The following is a 21,547-nucleotide window of genomic DNA, read 5'->3' as shown; positions in this document are numbered from 1 at the left end:
TTAAAAGTATAATAACAACAAAACCAGTCATTTTCATCAAAGTTTGAGAGGTAAAGGTAGGAAGAAGGAGTGTGTATCCTCACTCCTATTTAAATTCTGCAGGTACTCGCCACCATGGGGAAATCATTACTAGTCTGCATCTAAGGCTGACCATAGCTTGGTTTATAAAATGGGTCAGCCACCAGTTCTTGTTTTGCTGTGACTTCCAGGGTTAAATAAGAGTGACTCTTAAATCCATTAACCTCCTTGCCAACGTTCCCGGTCCTCTTTCACATGGGAAAATGTGACACAATGAATCAAGCACTGCAGAAGCAAAAAGTCAGTAATTAGTATGTGGGACGGGACATGGCAGTGTCCAAACAGAGAAGAAATGGAGCAGAAAACTAAATGGTCACAGGGCTCAGAGATATAACACTCTCATGTGAAAAAAAAAAAAAAGCGCAAAGATGCTTGAGGATTTCAAAATGGAGGGCTGGCCTGAAAACAAGTGGTAGCCCAGAAGAGCCTTCTTCCTTTGGGCAGTGAGACTTAAAGAGGACTCGGGCAGATGCTCAAGGGAAGACAGAGAACTGGGCAAGTTCAAGTTGTTGCCTCCATGAATGGTTGGCTGAATTGAACTGCATATGTTTTATGTTATGCTGCCATGGGGAGTGATGGTTATATGGGGCACAGTAGCAGCTTAGAAATTGGACTGTGACAGAGTATTAAGAGAGGGAAGAAAATATAGAAATATCCACCCAGTATGATTATAATGTTGACCTGCATAAGCCTGGGAAAGAACGCACGTTTGACAAATTGAAATCATAATGGTGGTTATATTGTGTTTGTGGGATTGTGGTTTTCCTTTTTTTTAACTCTTGCCGGTTAAAAGGTGATGAATATATCAAAGTGTGCTTTCGTTTATAGGAAGGCACCATCTCTTCCTCAGAAAAAAAAGTATTCCCTTCTTAAGACAATGAGAATAAAGTGTGGACCTTAATACAGACAAAAGTCAACCTGAGCCCAACAGCCACACTCAACAGCAGTAATTAAAACAATTATCTGCAGAGGGGCCAAAACGAAAACAGTATTCTAACACAAGGTCTCTCAATAAGTACAAGGCATCCAAAAGAAAAAAAACTTAACTCTTGGATTCCATCTTCCCTTCTGCTTAAGTAAGTATCGTATCTGGGTATTTAGGAACAATCAAATTTCTGACGAGTGATTGCCTTTCTCATCAGAAATATGTCCACCTGCAAATAAGTCTCCAATTACAAACAGGAGATTTATAACCAAGAGGGATAATGGCACAGTTTGTTTTAATTTTCTAGTCTCCATATTGACATTATATCTCCTGAGCATACACCACCTTTAGGTAGCTTGGAGGTCATTGTGAATGGCAGGGTTTTATGCTTTCCAAAACTACCCACTACCAGCCTGAATATAGGACAGGTGGCAATCCCGCTAGAGGTTTTGTTCCACATTTCAAGTCTTTATTTCTGTCTCTTTGTTTGGAACACGTAATAGGGTCTTGCTAATCAGACACACACTGCATAGCTGTTTCTATCGCCAGCCTACGTGCTCCTCAAGAGAAGAACTGACATCTTCACCATTTCCCAGGGTCTACCATGACTTCTAGTTGAGAGCAAGCTCCGTAAACGTTTGATGAGTAAATGAATGAGTGACTGTATGGAAAACTAGCAAAATCCTCTAATGCATCTTATGCCCACCTGCCCACAATGTCATTTTAAGTGTGTGAATTAATACAGCCATCTCTGAGCTAAAGCTATACTAGTTAGCTTTTCATATACAAATTAATTAGCATTCAGCCCTTAGACGAGCATGTCAATGTAACTAGCTTACTTCAAATTCCTTCTTTCTATAGTTTAAAAATATTTCGGACAAAGTAGAGAGAGCTAGGGCAATACATCATACATGAGTGGTTACTTCTGTTGGGGAGGATGGTGCAGTCATTGAACTATTCAACAAATATTTACTGAGTGTCCATTATTTTTCACCTGCTCTACAAGAGGTGGGCATAGAAGAGAGAGAAAAAAATACTCTGATTCCTTTTGATACTTCCCTGGATAGTTGAAGGAAGGGGCAAGGACTAAAGGGAAAAGGAAAAGAGTCGAGGAAGCTAAATACAGAAGACTGCAAGGGCAAGAACTGCCCTCTCTTGTTTTATTAGCTCTGTAACCAGCCAGTAGGGCTGGGAATTCAAACTGCGGGCTCTATCCATTAAAGTTGAGTTAATTTGGGATTGGTTGTCATGACTTTTATTTCTCCATCTTGATTTCAGGCGATGATTTATTCAGGCATGAAGCTATAGAAAACTTAATCTCTGAAGGAAGTTAATTTTAACATTTCAAAGATAGGTTCGCATTTTCCTTATCAGCCTTTATAGAGCCACAGTTTTCCTTTAAATTTTATCATCAAAATCAAGACATTTTTAAACACAAATTAATCAAATACCAAAGTATGCTTAAGGGAAAAATAGATATCCTTTCTTTACATTTTCGGTTTTATTTGTAAAACTACTTGGGATTCACATATAAGTTAAAAATTCTCTCCCTGCATCCAAGAATGGGGCTAGCAGGTTGAACTATTTTAAAGTTCTCATATTTAGAAGGCCCTCCCCATTGTTAACATAATTTTGTGGCGCAGATAACTGCTGTATTACCAAGAGTCAAATGAAGTAATCCTTAACTGATGGAATCCTTTAGAGCAGTCTTCAACAAACTTTCTCCATAAAGGGCCGGATAAATAGTCAATATTTTAGGCTCCATGGGCCAATGGTCTTTGTAGCAACTACTCCACTCTGCACTGTACCTCGAAAGCAGCCATAGACAATACCTAAACAAATGGACGTGAATGTGTTCCAAGAAAATTATATCTGCAAATACAGGGGGCAGCTGAATTTGGTCTTTGAGGCCTAGTGTGTCAACCCCTGCCATAGAGAATTTGATGGGAGCAATGCACCCTCTTCCCAGAAAGACGCTCATGGGAATCCTCATAATTTTCCACATGATTCTAGGGACTTCAAGCACATCCTGAACCCATCCGGGAAGCTGAGTCCAAGAGCTCCTAATTTACTCATTTATACAGCCCAGGCAACAACTCTGGCTTCTCAAGCCCAGGTTACACCTACCTTCATTCACTAAGGAAGGAATAAAATATGTAAAATATTGTGACGTGTTTCTGCAGTTTCTCATTGCTCTGAAAGAAATGGGCACTGCATTTCCTGCCACTGTGGATAAATTTAATGAGCATCCATTCGCTTCACTGGTGTGCAATACTTCCTGTATTGCACAGCAGGTACTGGTGAAAGGTGCTACAATGGATAATTATTATTTTCTAGTGGAATGTCAACCTCCATTCAGTTGACAGGAGTTTGACAGTATGACGTCCCAAAGAAACTATAGCCAAATTACAGCAGAAGCAAAGGACTATAATATCATATCATAAAATATCCTATCCTATCATGTTATCTCATAAAAGAAATCCTGATCTTCCTTAACCGATCACGTGCTCTCCTCTGGGAAAAGACAAGCTTCCAGAAACGAACCACACATTATCTAGAGAAATTAAGTGAAGGTGACATTTAAGAAGGGCGATATTCCAAGCATAAAAGAAAATTCCAGTAATTCCACAAATCTTAATTCTTCCTTCCCACGTATGAGCCTAAAACAGAATATCTGAGTAGTTTAGAGAACACACTTGCTGGCTTACGTCAGGATTTCAAGCAGCCCCATTTAGGACAACTTAATGTTTACACATCCACATGAAATCTGTGTGAGCCTTAATAAGGTCATTCAAAAAGGATCAGCCAACACTGAACCTAAGGTCATAAATGCTTCCAGGTTGAAGGAGGAGTTGCGTATGAACCATTTCTTGGAAAGTCTAGGTCAGAATAACTGCCCCCTGTGTATGCCTTCTACCTCCATCAGTCAAGAAAAAGGCGCTTCTTTATTCGTATAGGAGGCAACTGGAACTTCAGCAAAAGATAGAGACCTGCTATGCTAATCGCATTTAGAAGCAGGTTCCGCCAAAGGGTATCAATCCATATGGACGCATGGTGTAATGTGCCATATAAACCTGCAATTTCTATTTCTTCTAACAACTGGACTTAAAGCGCTAACAGACTCTGGGACCAAGGGGAAAAACATAAGTCAAGCTTAAAACTCACATTGCTAGCAACACTTTAAACATGCAACTCAAGTACCTGAGACTTGGTGGCTCTGGCTGGAACTCTCCCCCTTGGCTCTTTTAATAGCTGCCTCCTTACCCATCTGGTCTCAGTTCAAATCTCACCGTCACATTCTAGACTATTCTCTGCAATGCGAAGTCCTCCCCTTTCCTCCATTTTACCCTATCACATCATCTTTTGCTTTTCTCTTCTTGTGAGAATTTTAAATTATCTTGTTTATTATTCATATTGCCATTAGGGCAAGAACAAGAATCTTTTCTGTTTCCTGGTATACTAGGGTACCGCCAGCCCTTAGAAACATACCAAATATACAGTAGATGCTCATGAAGCATCTGCTGAATAAATAATCAATGAATAACGATTCTTCAGCCCAGTCCAGCTCGCTCCTCAGAAGCATCCCCACCACAGCACGTGTATATCACAAAAGCTGATTCAAAAAAAAAAAAAAAAGGCAATCACATGCTAAAAGTTTGAAAAAAAATTCAGTTTGCGACCAAGCAAGGCTAGAACATAGTTGATAGGAAACCAAAAGAGCCGGGCTCATGGATATAGTCGTTTCTAAAGCTTCACAGACTTTTAATACTTAACTGATTTTTAATCACCCTTTCAAAATTCAATGCCTGAGCCATGAAATTAATTCTGGATGTGGAAAGAAACATTCCCCAAGAGCATGGACAGAAACGTAATTCTTAAACGATCCATTTCTTTGAGCTCCACTGTCACCTTCTTAAAATGCCCAGGCAACCAGTACAAGACATAGCTTCTGAGGAAGAGGCACCTTCGGTCTCGAGCTCCATTTCATAGAGCTTCATTAATCATCTACAACTTTTGGACTGTCAATAATACTTCAGTGCCTTAGCTGTAAAACCCTCCAACACTTCACCATAAGCCTTTGTTAATCTCACTCCAGCCGAAAGACAGGTTTTAAGGCAGAGTAAACCGGGGTGGTGTGTAAATTTTGACTCGGAAATAAAGCTCATGCTTTCCCCCTGACAGTTGTATATGCTGCCACCACTAATTGCTTTCTCTCAGCCCTTGCTTCTATGGGTTAGTTTACATAAAGACTGCCGTTCAGGGACACCTCTTCCAAGATATATGAATAGAGCATAACCTTTTATCACAGCAGCTTATGTGTTTTAACAATGAATAGAGCCAAAGCAGAAGTACCCATTATTAAAAAACAGAGCCATTTGGACACATCAATCACTTACGGCTGTCATGAAAAATTCCTGGCTTCCTTTAGAGGCAGCTTCTTGCTCAAATTTTGCCACCACCTATCTTTCTGGCATATCTGTTTTCCCATTCTCCCCAGGAACGCTTGTCTTTTCTTTACTGGCTTAATCGCGTTTTGGTTTCTTCATTTTAAGATGACTGGTTTATGGCTGATGTACTTTATAAAAGTAAACTCTGTTATTCACGTGGAAGCTACAATCTGAAAGACTGAGAAAAGCACTATTTCTTAAAAAAAACCACTATGAGTATTTTGCTTCGGAATTAGCTAGCCTGTGAATTAATTTACTTTCTTTTTCCCCAAAAGATTGGCACCTGAGCTAACAACTGTTATCAATCTTTTTTTTTTTATTTCTTTCTGCTTTTTCTCCCCAAGTCCCCCCAGTACATAGCTGTATATTTTTTTTAAATTGTGGGTCCTTCTAGTTGTGGTATGTGGGATGCCGCCTCAGTGTAGCCTGATGAGTGGTGCCATGTCCGTGCCCAGGATCTGAACCAGCGAAACCCAGGGCCTCTGCAGCAGAGCGCACGAACTTAACCACTCAGCCATGGGGCCAGCCCCAATTTACATTTTTTTACAAAGAACTTTTCCATACTTTATCTCTTTCATCCCCATAATAAAATCTGACACAAAAGTATTTATTTCCCACAACAATCTGATGACCAAAAACTAAGATAAAGAAAAGTTAAGCAACTTGTCCCAATTGACACAATCAATATGTGCAAAGCTATGATCAGAAACCCTGATTCCAAGGCTAAAATTAACCCCTTCACAGAGATAAACACAAATCAAAGAAAACAATGAAGCATAAGGGCTGGTCCTTGTGGCCTAGTGGTTGAGTTTGGTGCACTCTGCTTTGGCAGCCCGGGTTTGCACATTCAGATCATGGGTGCAGACCTACACCACCACTCATCAGCCATGATGTGGCAGTAACCCACATATAAAATAGAGGAAGACTGGCACAGATATTAGCTCAGGGCTAATCTTCCTTCGCAAAAAAAAAAGAAGAAGAAGAAGAAAAAGAAAGAAGCATAATGATGAATTCTTTGTGGAACAAGCTGGAATGTTCTCTACTTTCTCAATTCACTCCCAAGTCACATTTCTCCTAGATTCCTGGTCCTTCTTGCTGAAGATAGCCGACATTACTTCCTGGATGGTGCTCTTGTCTTACCTGAGCTATCCTCTCTGTATGATTCCTAACTTCCAGGCAAGAGTGCACTTAAGGGTTTCTGTTAAAGGTTCTTTCCCTCGGTGGAAGGTCACAGGTTGGAGGGGAGCAATTATATCTATGCAATAGGACTCTGCTCTCAGTTCATCTTCAGCTGAGCTGCAGATGGCATGCAGAATAAGAGTCAACTATGAGAAGGGAATCAAAATGCTGATAGCAAAGAAGGTATCCACTTCTCATCCCAGGGCACCTAAGGAAAATGTATAATTGACCTTGTTTCATAGAAGCATGCTGTGCACAACCACTGTATGACTTCCACGAATAGTGTCAAAAATGCAATCCAGAAATGACAGGGCTCGGTTGATAACAAGCCACTCTTAATTTATTCACGGCTGTGGAAAGATTCTAATAACCTGGCTAAATAGCACTGGCAGATTATTCAAGCCTTTCACTTAGGCATACATTAGTTTTCCTCAAATCTATACATTTTCCAGTTGAATCCACATTATACTGTTAATCCCTATGAAATGCCTACAGTGGACTGTTAAAATGAGAAGTAAGTTGGAGAGTAAGCGAGAGGCTAAAATATAGCATTGTTTTAAAAACCAATTCAATGAGATGATACCTGATATTAATTAAATTTCCTGAAGCTTTTTAAAATTTTACAAACCACCAATTGGCAAGTCAACAGCCTGGGGTCCATCTAGTACCTTCCATTAAGCACACCTGGTAATCTTTTCCCCTATATCCTTAATTGTCTATGGACAAGAATTGTACACATGGGTTCTCCAGAGGTACTTTATCCTATTAGTAGTCAAAATGCTGAAAGGCAATCAAAAAGGAAGAGACAAGTATATGGCTTACTCACTAGCTGATGTCAGACCTTGTACTATTGAGATCTAATGAAAGAAGCAGCCTAGAAATGGAATGCGTCAAAGGCTGCCTCTGAATCATCAAAATATCTTTGGTTGCTTTGATCACTTTGTACGGTCCAGGGGACAAGCACGTTAGTCAGCTTATCAACTAGCTAACTGGCAGCAGGACCATATGTTCTGAACTAAAAACCATGTCCCGTAATCTAGCAATGGGGGAGCTGGTGTCTCAGCTCGAGTTTTCGTCCTATGACAAATGGAACAGAGTAGAAAAGTACACTCTTACATTGCCGATTTGATAAATGACATGAAATAACAAATTCCCCCTAGAAATCTTAGATTCAAGAATTTTCATAACAAATACGCTCACAAAAATGATGGATTGTACGGGTGATAAAATGTGAAATGGTTAGAGATCAACCAATGGATCTTCCGAAACACTTTCATTAACAAAACTTTGGCCTCGTTCTCACTCTGCTAATAACTAGTCTTTCACTAGAGCTAACTACCCTCTCATTGATCAATTTCATAGAACGTCCTTCCCCCCCATCATTGTGTTATTAGTTACTTGCAGCTCTAAAGTAAAAAAAAAAATATATGTTTCCAGTGGGAAAAAAACGCAGTTTACTTGAAACTGAAGGCTGCCTTTTATCCTATGGTTTATACATCAAAGCCTCATGCTAGTCCCAAACCCCTTAGCCAGACTGTTAAGTATGTAAATCTTTGGGGTAGAGAATTGAACTGAACATCAGTGACACCTTCAAGGGCTTGTTTGAAAACGGATGTGAGATTTCCAAAATTAAAGCATTAAAAAAAAAAAGAGTCTCTCTCTTCTCCTGACCTTGGAAACAAGTAAGGACGATGTTATTTTAATTTGCATTCAAATTTTAACAACACAGTCACACAGCACCACTGGGATCCACACTGGGTTTCCACTGAAGATTGCTCATCATTTCATTATGGTTCATTATGTTGATAACTGTCAGAAAGCATTAGAAGTGAGGGCTTTGAGTAATAGAACTGAAATGGTAATTTTAAAACAATACACTTTCTGGAGGAAATACAGTGGCGCGCTAAATTCAATTAGAAAAGGCAAATGTACGGACGATGTAAGCGATGTTTGCTGTTTGGAGTTAGGTTATTTCAATTTCTTGATAGCCTAAACCTGCAGAAAGCTTTTTCGAATCAGGACCTTTCGTCATAGATCTTGGTAAATTTGCCCTCATTAGCTCTAAGCAACTCCGGTGTAAATTGTCTTAAAAGCTGCAATTCTGGAATATTTTAGGCCATGTCTAAGTATCAATCAATCACTCTTTGTTTGGCACAGCTGACTGAATTATTCAAGGCCGTTTACTTGGAGACAGATTTGTGAAGGCCCTTCAAGTTGGCAATCTAAAATAATAATCTCTTATTTACAGAGTGCCCCCAATCACAAGGGTCTAATAAGTTTCATCAAACAAGTTAAGTGAAGAGTCCCGAAAAGCTCAAGGACAGATTTCCAATTGAAAAATACAGAAAACCACTCTGGTAATGCTGCTCAGAAGGAAAAGTGGCAAAATAACAAAGAAGCTATTTCTTTCTAGATCTACAAAGCCAACTGACTTCTTCTGCAAGGCATTTTTTTCTAGTACATTTTGAAACAAAATAAAGGGTTGGAAAGTTCCCTTAAAAGTAATATTAGTTCAGCCTCCCAGTAGGGGAAAAGAAGACCTTTCTCACTATAATCAGTGAACAAGCATCTAAATGACTAAGGCAATCAAGGGCTTCCTGCATAGACATGCAGTTGACTTCTCCCAACACTGCTGATTGCCAGACCGCATTCCTGACTCCAGGGAAAGGTAAAGGGAAGGTGAAAGAGATCTGGAGGAGGAGGGGTGGTTATCTGCAGAGTTAAAGGACATTAACACATTAATAAAAATCACTTGAAATTCCTCCTAAGAAATGATTCATGAAAGCAAAATTCCTTCATCAGCTTAAATGGCATCCTTGGGTGGATAGAGGTCTCAGTGTCTGCCTTGCTGGCAATGTCACGGAAACCACTGTTGCCCTTCTTGACTGATACATGCGTGCGAGGTGAACATTTACATTTCCACTATCTGGTAGTAACTTAGTGGGGATTCCGGAAGAAAATAAAAACAAAGAAAGCCCTACAGCGAGTGTATCTGATTAGGCAACTCTGAACCAGGTCATAGTTTCTTCATTTGGGGGACAAATGAAGTATTCAGTTTCCATTAAGGGAGAATGTTCAGAACCATTGAAATATCTTCGTAGAATCACCACTGAGCTGAAGAACAGCCCTGAGTAACAGCCATGGAAGAAAGGCTCTCCCGTCTCCTGCCACTCATCAGGGAAGATCCAAATCCTTACTACCTAAAGGGGGTCCAAAGACCAGCAATGTCAGCAGCATCTGGGAACTTGCTAGAAATGCAGAACGTCTGGCCTGACCTTTCCTACTAATCTGTAGATGGCCTTCATGTGATTTCTAGGCACATTAATGCTTAAAAGCATTGATCCAAATGATATGGATTATTTTCTTGAAAATATGCATACAATGCTTCCATTGGGACACTGCCTATCTCACAGGCAGCCATTTATGTTAACCTAACCACAGGTTCCATCAAAAGTCTTCCTCAAGATTAACTTTATTTACTATTAAATTCTCTGAAGTTCTCAAGCAATGTAGATGGTGTGAAGAACTTCTTAGGCATGAAGAACTTCTTAGGCGTTGCCTTCTAAATTAGCCAATGCTGCTTGTATTCACCTGGTCTAATCGTTCTCCAAGTGAACAAAAACCTGATTTTACAAGCCAGTGGAGCAGAGTCTCTCTTTGGCTAGAGGAATGAGTCTCAGATAGTGTGTTTTATTTCTTCATTAGTGTGCCGTCACAGTGAGCGATCACTAAATGCAAGGCTGCATAAGAATGCTAGGGTTAAAGACAGCATAATGAACAGAGAAGGTGCCTGATTATCATGGCTGTCAGCACAAGGGAATTGGCTTTGTCACCTGGCTTAACCAACTGGGAAGAACTGATTAGGCTGGAAGCAGTTTGAAAGGATCCCTGATGTTTACGTTCCTTCCCATCCTCACATCTTGTCAAAAGAATCTGCTAAAGCTGGGGGTGGGGCGAGGGGGCAGGACTTCATTCTGTGGGCTATCGGAACAAGAGGTTCTTTAAGAAACTCCCACTGTCTTCCCTATTGAAATGTCTACGACAGGGCTGTCCAACAGAACTTTCTGCGATGACAGAAATATTCGATAGCACTGCTGTCCAGCACAGCCACATGTGGCTATTAAGCCCTTGAAATGTGGCAAGTGTATATTAGAAACTGAATTTTCAACTTAATGCTGATGACTATGAATTTAAATAGCCACATGCACCTAGTGGCTACTGAATTGCAGAGTGCAGCTCCACTATATTCAACAAGAAGGGAGTAATTTAGAGAGAGAGCTGTAGGCTAGAATAGATTCTAATTCTGCTGCTTAATGTGCTAGTGTACCTATTAGCAAAATCTGGTCACCTCCTTGATTATTCCTGTCTCAAAAGTCTTAAGCATCTCATATAGTTAATGTTTATTAAATTTAAAAAAAGAACTTCAAAATTCAACTCTGTAGAGAAGTGGTCTTAACCTATCTGCACAGTAGAATCAAGGGGGCAACTTTTGAAAATACTGATGCCTGAGTGCTACCCCAAGAGACACTGGAGCATTGTGCAGCCATTGGGTAATTTCATTGTGCAGTCAAGTGAGAACATCAGCTTGGGGAGGCAGTGTGTTGCATTGGCAATCTGCCACGGTGGTAGTTTGGGAGAGGAAATGGCCAGCTCAGGCTAAAAAAAGAGAAGAACCATTTGTTAGATTCCTACCATGTGCGAGACCTTTGCAAATATTTTCCTATGTAATTCTTGAAACTACCCTACAGGTAGATAATGAGAATCCCATTTTACAGATGAGTAAACTTTGTGGTATTAACATCAGTACTGTGTTTCCTCCTAACTCATGTCAGAGGGATGCCAAAAACATTAGAATGATGTGAAGATTATTATTGAGTTAGTGAAGTGTAGGAGGACTTCCCAGAGGATGGACCAGGAGCAGAAGGATCACACATTGCTTCGGTATTTCCGTGGACCATTTACTGATGACACAAAAAGCTACTAGTCTTACTCTCTTATTGCTGAAAACAAATTTCTGAAAAATGCAAAAGTTGCTTTAGTTTTTAAACTTTTTTGGTCCACTCATCTGCTAAAATCAATATTTTCTTTTTCTCAGTTGCACCGTCAAGGTAAAGCTAGCAATTAATTCCTACAGAAACATAAAATTCCAAGGGCTCAGCTACCACATTTACACATACAGCAAACATTCCAGTAACTCGGGCATGTGGCAACCTTTGGGGTCTCCTAAACTCCCACATAAGAAGCTGCAGTAATTAAATGATTGGCCCATGGTACCCTAGAGTGCTAGACAACCGATGAAAATCAGGAGACTAAAAATATCCGGGAGAAAGAGCCAGGCGGCTTGCCATCAAAGGTGAATTTTATGAAGTTCATAACACAATCAAATCCCAATCTTGAGAAGGCTTTATCTGTATGGAAAGTAGGTGGTGGGTTGCGTGATGCAAATTAAGGGCAATTATCACACTGTCAGCCCACAATATTTCCCATTGAGTTTGCTATCCTGCCCCCAAATGCCACAACTGGAGAATCATTGGTAGTGGGTGTGGATAAATGAGGAGCGTGCATCTTTAAACTAATCCTGCACAATGGAACATAGGAGAAGAAGATTTAGACTGGAAAAGAAGAAGGCTAGGACTGGAGCATGTCAGATGTATGTGGTCATCCAAAGAAAGTACTACAGAAAAAGAAGACAATAAGGAAATTTTGGCCGGTTTACGCTACTCCTAAGGCTGGTCCTAGTATCTTCTTTCCTTCTGGAAATTTGTGGTTGACCTGGGGGTTCGGGCAAGACGGCCTCCCAGCAAATAGGAACTATATGAGTCTTCTGGTTGTGCTGCTCTATCATCAAGCTGGGGTAGAGTCTTGGGCATGTTCCTTAACATCTCTGATAAGGACTGCCTTATAGACTCGTTATAATATGAGCCCTGTGATAAGGTTTATCAAAAGTGCCTAATACATTACCTGGGTATGATTATAAAATGCTTATTGTTATTATTATTATTTTTATTATCTCTGTTTATGAAAGAAACTCTGAAGGGTATAACCATTTCAGTACAAATTTGGGATGGACCCGAAATCTCTCTCCCACTCCTTTTAAAGGCGGTACTTGACTGGGCTTGACAATGGTCTCAGAGTTGGCCCAATGGCCCCCAAACCAGAAAATACTTCTATTTGCAGAGATGTTGGCTCTAGGTCAGCCAAGATGAAGTTAACAGTAGTTAGAAAACAAAATGATAATGGTCCTAATGACAGTAGAAGTTAAAATATCTCCAGTAGCATCCTTTTATGCATTTTATATAGTATGAAAGCAACATGAGGGTATTGAATACCAACAACCACGAGGCAGGTCATGTTATTAACTCCATTCCACAGATAAGGAGACTGAGACATAAGAAGCTAACAGTCACTCACTTACTAAATGGTGGGCTGAGAAACAAGCCAACACGTGTGGCAAGCCTGTGTCCCTGGCCACTAGACTCTGCCCCTCCATACACAGACTCACCCAACGGAAACACAGGGGGAATACCTGGGCCCACCACTCCCTCTTCTAATCAAGGTCACAGCCATGTCAGAGTCTCCGGAGCCCAGAGTGTACATGAAAGGAATGGCAACACCTAGGAGCACTGCCCATGCAAAGTGTGAGTAAAGATTTCTCTACTCCCCTGCATACTAAGGTGCCAACTGCATCCATTCATTAACCCAGCATTTATTGAGTGTCTATCATTAAACAAGCATTTATTAGGATCTAGGCCTAAACGTTATGAATACAAAACTATGATGAAAGAAGGAAGGCAGATAATGACCACGCCAGCTATGACATCAGTGCACAGAACTGAAACTACTTGCCTACACGGGATCCCAACCTCGGAACTCTGTCCTATACCTCTCTCCCCGCAGCTGTCAAGCTTCCCCAAGAGTCCTCGAGGAAACGGGAAAGCCATTTATAAATTCCAATCTGAGCTCTAATTACACTGTCAGACAACCCTGAATGCTCAGTCTCTGCTCCACAAAGTGGTCTGTTGGCAGCTGTGCAGTTTGAAGGCAACCAGAACAGGAAGAAAGAGCCTTTCTTTTCAAAAGCATTTCCCCTTCTATGGTTGAGAAAAGATATGTGTTTGATCTAATTTACCCCCCGCATGGTTATCCTGGGGGAAGACCTGGCAGCGCCCTGCTAGGTGGTAAGGAAAGCTGTTGACATCAAAGAAACGAGAGACAAGCAGACAACTTACGGGTGCAGGGCATAGAGGCAGCATCATTGTCGGCTCTGAAAAAGCCTCGGTCACAGGTGCACGATGTGGCTCCTTCCCAGACGGAGTAGCTGTGGGGTGGGCACTTGGCACAGGTGGCATCCGTGGAGAGAGCCTTGTAATATCCAATTTTGCAGGCTAAAAGAAAGAAGACAAACAAACCAATATAAACCACCACTAATATAACAAAGCAAAATGTCAACTCTTTGATTTAGACGAAGGGGGACATTTTTGCTAATCACCAGTGATCACCTGGCTTGAGATATAGGTAAAGCAACCAAAAACATTAATTGATGACAGTCACTTTTTAAGGGTGATTAACAATCCTAGTCAGATGGCAAAAAGCCCTATGGAAAAAATTTTCTTAAAACCAGTGGTATCAATAAAATCACAGCTGAAATTTATTCAGTCCTTCCTCCATGCCAGATACCCTGCTTAGGTTCACGATGTTGTTTAATCCTTAGGCAACCTTTTCCTCCTTTTCCATAGGCACCCTTATTAGCCTTACCTTGGAAATGAGGAATACCAGCTTTGAGCAGTAAACTGTTGGTACCAGACCACGCATCTGGTAAATGTCAGGGACCAGCTTTGACCTCAAGTGTTGGGCCCCCAAAGCCTGGACTCTTGGCCACATGCTTGGAATCTGAGAGCGTGGTCTTGAACCAAGCAATTGGAAGTCTATCCAAGTGCTAACCAAAACTTGGTTGGTGATTATTTCCTAATTACAGCTACAGAGACAACCAGGAGAAGACCAACAAAAGCGACCATAACATAAAAGAAAAGAATTGGTAAGATGTAGTCACAATTTCAGGGGAAAGTACTATAAACTACCAACTGTAGATTCTGGAACATATTACGCTAAGATTTTTTTTTTAGATTAACTGATACTTGGTGTTTATTTTCAAATTAATAAAACCTTCCTGATTTTTGCTCTCTCCATTTTTTCAACACCTCCCTCCCTCCTTTTGCATACGTCCCCCCCACAAGTGGCTGGTACAGAGAACATGGGCCATATAGTTCTTTATACACCTGACCTGCTTTCCATGACTTCATCTTTACAAACACCACGCTGACACTGAGGACTGCTTGTACTAATGTGGAAAAACTCCATAATTCTTTGAAACCTCATAATAAAAAATAATTAATAGGGCCTTGCTCCGCCTTTTTTCTCCCCTACGCCCTTCACGATCACCTCCCAAATCTGTCTCAACCTGAAATAAAAATTGACCAACACCATCAGTATTAAACCCACAGTGACAAGGTCATTAAAAATAAAGTTAGTTCATAAGACCAGAGGTATAAAAAAAAAGTGACGGTTATCCACAATCTTTCCAGTATGATTCATTCTTAATTCTCTCCATTTATCACATCCTTGAGATGTTTCCGTAGTACCAAAAATATCAGCTGAGAGAAAGACCCATCAGCCTGACCACCAAGAGACCAACCATGCCAGCAACCCAGCAGGTCTTACTCAACTGAGTAACTTAAAAAATACCCACAAAACTGCTTGATTCTCTAAAAAGATATGGCCACAATCCCTCTGCTGTTACTCATCCATTAAGCATCCGTATGGCTTCCAGTGGAAGTCTGTTCCTCCCTCTTGCACATCCTGTTGGCATTTTCTTAATCATGCTCTTGTAATAGCAAGCGGAAAGGGAGTTTAGCAGAAGCTCCAGAAAGGCACACAGTAACTTCACTATTCTTAACTAAAGTTGTTTATGGAATTTCCTTTAACGAGCCAAAACTTTATGATGTGTGGAACACCGACAATAAAAGCGCTCGGAGATCAATCTCTCCCTTATTTGCTTTCGTCTTAGAAAAACAAGTTGCTCCAATGACTGAGATTTATCTGTCTCAAGTTTACACACATCACATAATTAGATAAGGTTCAACATGCAAGGTGCTTTTTGGTCATGCTTAAAATGGCCCAAGGGTTTCCATTAAAATCAGAAACCCTGGCTTTGGCAGGAAGAAGCACTGGGGCTCCAGCTTGTCCTTCCCACATCAAACACAATAAGGGCCAAACGGGGACAAAAACCCACTGGGTCCCACCTGTCACTCAGTCAGTCACAGTCAACAAAGGCAACTTGTGTTAACCTGGTCACTCGGAGCTAGTACTGCCAGGAAGGCACGAACTGGTTTTATTTTTTCCCATCCAAATGTTGGAGGAAAACACTCCATGGTCCATGATGGATCCTTGTGCACCTCCATTTAATCAGCCATCAAAATCTAAAATCTCACAGCGCAAGTAGAAGACGGACAACAAAAACTGGCCTATAACCGATACATTGCAATATGAAAACGGTGCGCATTCAAAAGCTTGTAAGAAAAAAAGGGCATTGCTCTCTCCTCAACTTCTACCCTAACGAGACTACTTCTAGTTAAAAAATTAAATTCATAGTTCACAAAAATCAAATTGGAAGGTGTCTTGAATTTCTTAAAGTTCAAAAATTATTTGTATATGATAATTTAAGGCAATGTCTATGACATGATACATGTATATGATATGATAAATGTGATGATATGATACAATATGATATGATATATTTGATATCATATACATGATATCATACCATGTGTATATGATAATTTAAGGGGGAAAATGAATTTGCCACTTGATATTTTTTCTACTTTTCCTTGAAGCTCGTTTTAATATGTTACCAAGAATAAGTACATATGAAGTCGTTTGGAGAATACAGAGTTTTATACCTATTTGGAAAATAAAGCCTGTTGTTCTTAAACACACTGACTATTTTCACTCTCTTTTCCTCTTGCTTTTACGAGCACAAGCAGAAAATACAAAATTATCATTGTGTTATTCTCGGCAACCCTGGCTACCCTTAACACGTTCTTGTGTCTTCAACTACATTAAGACCATGTTATTAATATTTCAGGATTCTTAGAAAGGATCTCTCAAAATATAGTAGTAATTTTTCATGCACACAGCCATTTTGCTGGCTACATTCAGAATGACCTACTAAATGGATGGTTCAGTATATTTCTTCACTCTGCGTGGCTCACAGCCTTCCAGCATTTGGTGCATGAATGTGTAAGTACATCCCACATTTATGCACCACTTATTTGCATCTTAAAATTTTCACCACATCTTTCATTCTGAACAAAATCCCCGTGCAAGGTGTATTTGGTAAAGCAAGCCTTGACGTGTGTCGTGATTTTCCATCGTTCTCTTTCAAAGAACTGTTACACTGTATTTTTGGGTGGTAATGACTTGGTGAGTCAGTTTGCAGAGAACCAAAGTGCACACTCAAGAGATATCTTCCCCCGTCCCCCTTCTGGTGAAGGTTCATTAGATGGGGTACAGTATCAAGGAGCTCCTTATGTGGCCTTTCAAATATGCCACTGTGGGAAGATTAGTTCATGCGTGCAATGCAAACTTTGAATTCGTTTCTTTTAGCTTTGCCTTAATTAGTTCTTTCTGCTGACTTTAAATAAAAGAAGAAGATAAATGAGCACAAGGAGTAAAAAGAAAAACCTCTTTTCTTTCATTGGCTTACCCACTATCATAATGAAGTTACATTTCAGGAGAGAGTTTTCTGTAAAGTTTCTTTGTAGAATACTTGCATAATCACTTTTGGTTAAAAACAGAAACAAAAAAATTTTTAGGTAATGTACTATCTTCAGGATTTCTTGGTGTATAGATGATTTACACGAGGGTGTAATGCCCAATTTAAGGAGCTGGTTAAACCTCCTCTTTAAAAATATCCTGTATAGATTGTCAACGTCATTTTTCTCCTTTTTGGAGAAATATACAAAGATCGATAGTACCTGATTGTCTTTATAGTTCATTTGAAAGTAATTCAGTTTGTAAAAATATTTAATAATAATAGCAATTGTGATGACATGTCAAGCATTCATTGAGCATTTATGGTGTTGACTCCCATTATTTCATTTAATCTTCACCATCCTGTGAGCTTGAGGCATTATTATTCTTGTTTTGCAAATGAAGAAACTGAGGGTTTTAAGTAACTTGCCCAAGGTCACATAGTTAAGTGGGAGTCAGCATCGAACTCCAGCTCACGTTCTCCTAAAAGATTTTATGTAGTTATAAAAGGTTAAGATTGACCTTCAGCAAAAATGTGACGTTGATATAATCCAGCAGTGGGGAGAGAGGGCGGTCCCAACTTCCATTTATCCTCCCAGCCCATCCCACTGCTGGCGCACTTTGCATCAGCCCCACTTCACTATCTGCAACTCACTTTCCAGCTTGAGGCCCTTCAAAGCTGCACTGATTAATAACGTAACCACTCGCCATCTGCGGCTTCTGAGCACTTGAGACGCGACTGGTCCAAATTGAGACAGATTGTCCAAGAGTAAAATTCACACTCGATTTTAAAGATTAGGTACCCCCAAAAAGGGAAAATTGTGTTGTTAATAATCTTTATATCGATTATATATTGAAGCAATAATATTTTGGATATGTGAGTTAAATAAAATATATCATTTAATTTCACTCTTTTCATTTTACCTTTTTTAACGTGGATACTAAAAAACATAAAATTATCTATGTGGCTTGCACTATATTCCTATTGGACAATGCTACTCTTGAGTCTGGAGTATTAAGCCTCTGTGTGTGTGTGTTCATGTGTGTGCGCACACGCGGGTGCACAGGCACTCTTGCAAATGTTGGGTGCTGACAGTAGTGGGAGACGTACCATAATGACCCAAGGACCTTTTATCAAAACTCACCCTGAGCCCAGCTCAGGGAATCTGATTCACTTCTATTAAATGCCACTTTCAGCCAGCTAGTTAATTTGAAAAACCTAATTTGAGCTAAAGTACTAACAAATAGACATTAATGAGTTAAAAATTACCTTTCTAGGTACCAAATTTGCATTTTAATATGGAGTCTTCTGAGGGTCAAAGCTCTCTTGGGGGAATTTGAACACTTTAACAAACTGGTCCCCAGGGAACATTTGGCTCTGAGAAGCCTACAGGTCTCTCCAACCTCATCATGTGGGCATGATATTAGGGACTCACATCCAAACGGGTTCTATGGGGAATTCTGATTTCTGTGTACTGCCTACATAGTATATTCAGTATGCTTAGGAATCTGTTTTAGAAATATCAACGTCATGGAAAGGCCGTTATCAAACTAGCTCTCTGACTGTTTACTTGCTAAACTAGTCATTATATAAATAATTTAAGAAAAGTGGATGGGAAAGGAAGACAATCCGTCAAAGAAGGTTTCTGCTTTGAGGTTTTTATAAAAACGTACAAGCCCCAGCCATATTTGGGGAAGCTGTGAACATAATCAAATAGATTCCCCATAGTACAGATGGGAAAACTGAGGCAGAGAGGTTAAACATTTGCCCAAGGCAGGGGTGGTTTTCTAACCCAAGTAGTGTGGCTTGAATGCCTATGCTTATGAACCTCTTCTCTTGCTTTTGAAATCTACAGGGTGAATTGAAGATGGACAGTTGTTACTGGGAAATGGGGCTCTGCTTTTGGGCCCATCTGACTCTATTCCACTCCCAAATAGCAAAACGTGGGCAAACACCGGCAAATCCACACTGTCCAACTCATCTGCATTCTACAACTGGTTTTACTGATATGTGTCAATAATAATTGAAAATTGGGCTTTTGAAGGGACCTTAAAAATCATCTAGTCCAGGAGTTGGCAAACACTTCTATAAAGAGCCAGATAGTAAATAATATAGGCGTTGCAGGCCAAGAGGAAGACCAAAGATATTCAGAAGGTACTTACATAACAGGATAGAATTGACAAATTTCTACAAATTTTTTTATTGATGGAATTTAAACTATAATACTAATAATTATGTTTTTTGTAATGCAGATTTACCAATGAGAAGAATAAAATTCTTATCTGGAGAGAGAACTTTTCACTTAGGTGAGGTTCAAAGAAGTGTTCCCGCTTATTTAAATCGATTGCAAATGTTGTCTATAACAAACATTCTTAGGTCTCAAATCATACGAAAGCAGGTGGCAGGCCTGGTTCAGAGGATACTGTGCGGACACTAGGATCCAGTCCAACGTATTCATTTTCGAGATGAATGACTTGCCCATAGTTGCTTCTGGAGCATTCCAGGATCAAGTCTGGAATTCAAGGTTCAATGCTTGATCACTGTTACTCTGCAACGTCTCTCAGAGCTTTGAATGACAAAGTTTAATAAAGAGTACCTTCTTACCATTCTGCAAAAGAATAAACTTTCCATCAACCATCTTACTGGAAAACCTATTTGACTCAGTACTACTCCAAGTAAATCCACATTTAAGTTAATTTCCCTGATTAAAGGATGTGTCCTGATTTGGGGGATATTCCTCCTCCATTTTGGGGGCGATTTCTCTTAGGCACTTCAATTTCCCCAATTATACATTATGGTTAATTTTAACTTTACATTGTTGTAGGGGTTTTCCTTCCTGCGATTTCTGAGACGGAATTGTTTTCACCCATAACATAAATAAAAGATCGACACTGATTTTTGGTTTCTGAGCTACTAAGATCTTGAAACAAGTAAAACAGCATTCAAAATGCATTTGTGACTCATGTGGATGAATGCTGCCTTAACTTTCAGCCAGCGGAGATGGGTTTACTCTCAACCCCAACTCAAGAATGTGCATTGACAGAAGTATTCAACTGCTTTGAAAGATATAACTGATCTCTTTGGTCATTCTTCAGCGGCCTAAGCTCCAGCTCAGGACATTAGTTGGCTAAAGAGCCATTAGCGTGAAGATGACCTGGATCCAAATTCAGCTAGGATGCCAAGCTTCTATTCTCAGTAGCTGTCATTCTCCAGCTTTAGCATCCATCAGAATGACTTGGAGGACTTGTTGAAAGACCAATTGCTGAGGCCGAATCCAAGTTTATGATTGTCTCATGGGGCCTGAGAATTTGCATTTCTTACAAATTTCCAAGGTTGATGACAATGCTGTTGGTCCCAGGCAGCATACTTTGAGAACCACTGCCCAAGAGCAAACAGACCCATCTGTAAGTAAAAACATCAAACTGCAATTCATCTCAAATTAGGTGGGGCCGGCTCCGTGGTCAAGTGGTTAAGTTTGCGCGCTCCATTGCGGCGGCCCAGGGTTCGGATCCTGGGCACGGACATGGCACTGCCCGTCAGGCCACGTTGAGGCGGCGTCCCACATCCGACAACTAGAAGGACCTGCAACTAAGATATACAACTATGTACGGGGGGGGGGAGGGGGGGTTGGGGAGATAAAATTGGCAACAGTTGTTAGCCCAGGTGCCAATCTTAAAAAAAAAAATAAAAAATTAGGTAAAACCCTCTCATCCTTTTTCTGATACCCAAATCCCAGAGGAAATTAAAGCTAGGCCTAATTATTATCAGGGGAAGAGTAATTACTTTTAGAGTTGGTAGGGAGTATGCTGGAAATTTGGAATTTTTGAAATATAAAGAATGAATGACTTCCTCATAAAATCTGTTATTCTTCAAACCAATGTCATTACACTGTGTAATAACCCCTAACATCGTAGAACAGATCCTGTCGTAGAACGTGCTTATAAACACGGATTAATCCAAAAGAAAAAGGGCAGAGACAAAGCACGCAAAACTCTGTCAAGGTGAAGTTTAATTACTAAGCTTAAAGGAAACTTGCTAAACGGGCACTGTCTCAAATAAGTAGATGTCTTCTGATAGCAATACTATGCATGACCACTGCTGTCTTTT

The 21,547-nt window shown here is 40.1% G+C and overlaps 1 protein-coding gene across 2 annotated transcripts in view; it reads right to left on the bottom strand.

The window, feature by feature from the left end:
* EPHA4 (EPH receptor A4) overlaps window positions 1–21,547 on the bottom strand; it is a 138,042-nt gene that overhangs the window by 61,031 nt on the left and 55,464 nt on the right. For both annotated transcript variants that reach the window (XM_014843255.3, XM_014843256.3), the window contains exon 4: window positions 13,860–14,015. In XM_014843255.3, coding sequence (XP_014698741.3) covers window positions 13,860–14,015 — 156 coding nt within the window. The remainder of the gene's footprint in view (window positions 1–13,859; window positions 14,016–21,547) is intronic.

Source organism: Equus asinus, chromosome 19 (assembly GCF_041296235.1).
Source record: "Equus asinus isolate D_3611 breed Donkey chromosome 19, EquAss-T2T_v2, whole genome shotgun sequence".
Taxonomy (NCBI): Eukaryota; Metazoa; Chordata; class Mammalia; order Perissodactyla; family Equidae; genus Equus; species Equus asinus.
Note: the sequence above shows the minus strand (reverse complement) of the source record. Positions and strands in the feature narration are given on the sequence as shown.